The sequence below is a fragment of the Calidris pugnax genome, unplaced genomic scaffold (genome assembly GCF_001431845.1).
Source record: "Calidris pugnax isolate Ruff unplaced genomic scaffold, ASM143184v1 scaffold469, whole genome shotgun sequence".
Classification (NCBI taxonomy): domain Eukaryota; kingdom Metazoa; phylum Chordata; class Aves; order Charadriiformes; family Scolopacidae; genus Calidris; species Calidris pugnax.
This window is the reverse complement of record NW_015091303.1, coordinates 547,616-547,873: the sequence shown is the minus strand read 5'-3', so window position 1 is coordinate 547,873 and position 258 is coordinate 547,616. Positions and strand designations below refer to the sequence as shown.

Here is a 258-nt window from a genome sequence, read left to right as displayed (position 1 = left end):
CACGCTGGGCTGTGGGAGGAGAGGACTGGGGAGGAAATGTCTTTGCCTGGTGAGGAACATCCCCAGAGCCATTGATAAGTGTGAGATACTGGTGAAGGACCTCTACTCCAAACTGGGCCTCCAGTACCGCGAGAGCAGCTCGGAGGATGAGGACTCTGCTGCCAAACCCATGGAAGTGATCGAGATCCCGGACGAGGACGACGACGACGTCATGAGCATCGACTCGGGCTGGAAACACAGTTCAGTGTCTCCTTGAAG

The 258-nt window shown here is 56.6% G+C and overlaps 1 protein-coding gene across 1 annotated transcript in view; it reads left to right on the top strand.

Moving 5' to 3' along the window:
* Positions 1 to 258, top strand: part of LOC106899148 (histone-lysine N-methyltransferase SETDB1-like) — a 13,916-nt gene that overhangs the window by 3,985 nt on the left and 9,673 nt on the right. The window contains exon 2 of the mRNA XM_014960831.1: positions 67 to 239. Within this exon, the coding sequence (XP_014816317.1) occupies positions 67 to 239 (173 nt within the window). The remainder of the gene's footprint in view (positions 1 to 66; positions 240 to 258) is intronic.